Source organism: Otolemur garnettii, unplaced genomic scaffold (assembly GCF_000181295.1).
Source record: "Otolemur garnettii isolate 467f Iridium unplaced genomic scaffold, OtoGar3 scaffold00159, whole genome shotgun sequence".
Lineage (NCBI taxonomy): Eukaryota > Metazoa > Chordata > Mammalia > Primates > Galagidae > Otolemur > Otolemur garnettii.
In genome coordinates this window covers 1,588,148-1,591,427 of record NW_003852554.1, presented here as the reverse complement: position 1 = coordinate 1,591,427, position 3,280 = coordinate 1,588,148, and the positions used below count along the sequence as shown (strand labels likewise).

At 52.0% G+C, this 3,280-nt stretch overlaps 1 protein-coding gene across 1 annotated transcript in view; it reads right to left on the bottom strand.

Annotated features, from left to right (window-relative positions):
- TTC39A (tetratricopeptide repeat domain 39A) overlaps positions 1–3,280 on the bottom strand; it is a 35,395-nt gene that overhangs the window by 10,689 nt on the left and 21,426 nt on the right. The window contains exon 12 of the mRNA XM_012811463.2: positions 1,085–1,114. Within this exon, the coding sequence (XP_012666917.1) occupies positions 1,085–1,114 (30 nt within the window). The remainder of the gene's footprint in view (positions 1–1,084; positions 1,115–3,280) is intronic.

The following is a 3,280-nucleotide window of genomic DNA, read 5'->3' as shown; positions in this document are numbered from 1 at the left end:
GGCCGGGGGTGGGGGGGCAGGGCAGGGCAGGGCCTGACAACAATGCAAACTTTGATAAGCAGTTCTTGATAATCACTTCTCAGCAATTATTTGTTATTATTACAGTTTAACATTATAAAATTAACAAAAATAATATAAAACTCATATTCTGGTGAAAAAGCCACATGGCAGCCGAAAACCGTATATTCCCTTCTTGTTTTCCGCCTGTTCGTGCATTCTTTCCAAAAATCGAGACTTTTTTTAAATGCTGCGGGATGGGGGACAAATTGTTGAAAAGCAGGACGTCTGGTCACCCTACTCTTGTATTTCCTGGCCTAAGACAGGACCTGGCACACTGGGGTCCCAGTACCTTCAGGTAGGATTTTTTTTTCCCCCTTTTTTTGAGGCAGAGTCTCACTTTGTTGCCTCCAGTAGGTAGAGTGCCTTATGGTCATAGCTCACAGCAACCTCAGACTCCTGGGCTCATGTGATTGTCTTGCCTCAGCCTCCCAAGTAGCTGAGACTACAGGTGCCTGCCACAATGCCCAGCTATTTTTTTGTTGCAGTTTGGCAGGGGCCAGGTTCAAACCCACCACCCTCAGTATATGGGGCCTGAGCCCTACTCACTGAGCCACAGGTACCGCTCAGCAGGTGGGATTTCTAAAGCACAAATCTAAACCCTTCAAGGCTCCCCACTGTTAGAATAAAGCCTGAATAGTCCATTCATGTCCTCCATGACCTGCCCTAGACTCTTTTCCTGGCTCACCTTCTGCCATTTCCTCCTGCGAAGTCCCCTTACTCACTCCACACCAGGCTTTTGCCTGTGCTTCTCCTCTGCTTGGAATGCCACTGTCCCTTCTCTGCCAGCCTCATTCCTCCGGGCTCATTCCTTGACCGTTGGGCCACATAGAACTCTCACCCTCATTGTGTCCCCGGGAGTTGGGCTGGATGTAGTCAATCAGCACTGTGGACATCCAAGCTCTCCAGGGACGTTACAGGGGCCATGCTGATGGAAAACAGCAGCTGTCCTCTCCGACAGCCCTCCTGCTCCCACTGCACAAACCCTTCACCTGTATACAGAGGCTGCTGGTTGCACTCTGGCCACCAAGCCTTTGCTCCAACTGTTCTCCTGATTTAAGAGGGTCCTCGGCTCGGCGCCTGTGGCTCAAGTGGCTAAGGTACCAGCCACATACACCTAAGGTGGCAGGTTCGAATCCAGCTTGGGCCCACCAAACAACAATGATGGCTGCAACCAAAAAATAGCCAGACACTGTGGCGGGCGCTTGTAGTCCCAGGTACTTGGGAGGCTGAGGCAGGGGACTCACTTAAGCCTGGGAGTTGGAGGTTGCTGTGAGCTGTGATGCCATAGCACTCTACCCAGAGCGACAGCCTGAGGCTCTGTCTCAAAAAAAAAAAAAAAAAAGAGCGTCCTCCCGCTTCCTCTGCCCTGCCATCCTAATTCCTCCTTCAAGTCTCAGCTCAGAGGTCTCTGGTTGCAGAAGCCTTCCTTGTCTTCTTGGCTAGGTCACCCAGGGCTGCCTCTGAGCTCCCTAGGATTTCCTCATCATCATGGTCCTGAGCACAACACTGCCACCACCTAGCTTCTGGCCATCCTAACCTCCAGGCTGCAAGCACTGGGGGAAACTTGAAAGCCTCCACAGGGATGACCTTGAGGGTCCTTACCAGAGCAGGTTGCTGCATGGGAGTGCTGATGCACTGCCTAGGTCAGGTCCCTAGGCCGTTGGTGGACTCTGTGGTGGCCAAGTGCTGAAGATTAAGAATGCATGAGGCCCGAGGACTTGGGGTATTACAATCCCCATTTCCACAGCAAGTCCATTTGAAGAGAATGCTGCAGAGAAAGGGGAACTGACTATCCTAAAGTCACACAGCGATCTGAGGACTGAGCTGGGGTTCACAGCCAGACTTCCTGACACCTGGGAGGCCTGGTCCTCCCGCTGCTCCTCACAGCAGCTGTGTGGCCAGCCGGGGCCTCCCTTTCCCTGTGTGGGCAGACCCAGCTGCTCGCCACACTCCACAGGAAGGCTTCAAGAGTCACTTTTAGTTCAAAAGGTTCCCTGAGGCTTTGTTCTTATTGGGAGTGGGAGGTGGTGAGGAATGAATGCAGTGCCAGGCCTAAGGAAGCATCTTCAAAAGCAGGGTGGGCTCAGGACAAGCCTGGCCTCCTCCAGGCCTCTGAGTCACACAGAACTGTCTTTGAATCCTACATCTGTCACCCACAGCTATGTGGGCCAGGAAAGTCACATTCTCTCTTAGCCTCAGTGGCCCTCATGCGCCCAGTGGAGACAGTAACTTCCTCCCACCTCACCCAGTGTGGTGTAGAGACACAGAGAGAGCTCAGTGGAGCCCTGCTCCCTCCCGCAGCCCCACCTGCCCCAGACCCAGAGAATCCCCCATCCACTTGGTCCCCAGGCAGGAGCACTAAAGGACTTCCATGGAGGTAGGAAAGGGATGGGAAAGCGGGACTAGATGCAGGTGACAAGCAGGTCTCCTGACATGAGCCAGTGCAGGCCAGTGCTAACGGCTGCGTGGAGCTCTCTGCAGAGAAGTCCTCTAAGGTCACAGCAGGCTCATGGCAGAGTGCCTGTATCGATTAGCAACGTCTGCTGTGGGCAAGCAATGTGTGTGTTTGCAAATACCAGATTGGGTGCGCTCTGAGCTAAGTGATGCTAAGACTGTTGGTCCAGATCTTTCTGCTATCATTCCTATGATGATAAAGGCTAATACCTATTTTAATACTTACCACAACAAGCTTCATCTATGATGGGCAAGCATGTTTTCTTTTTTTTTTTTTTCCTACACAGCATTTCTTTAATGCCCCCCCTACACACACACACACACACACACCACTTCAAGGTACCTCACCTCATTTTTCTTTGAGGGAACCACCCTGTCTCCTCTGAGTCTGTGAGGAGCCTTCCCAGCCCCCTCTCTCAGGCACTGGCAGGTGCCTTATGCCACACCAGCGAGACTCAATTATGAGACTCTGTTTTGAAACCAAAGGGGACATGTGAGTTAGAGGCAGCCCACCTTGCCTGGTCATGTGGAGAGAATGTGCCTGCACACGATGGAATTTGAATTCCTGGGCCCAGCCCTTCCTTAAAGGGCTCAGAACTTTCAACTGTCTGAGCCACTGAGCCTGGTGTGTTTTTTTTTTTTTTTTTTTTAGAGAGAGACTCACTTTATTGCCCTCAGTAGAGTGCTGTAGCATCACAGCTCAGAGCAACCTCCAACTCCTGGGCTTAGGCGATTCTCTTGCCTCAGCCTCCCAAGTAGCTGGGAC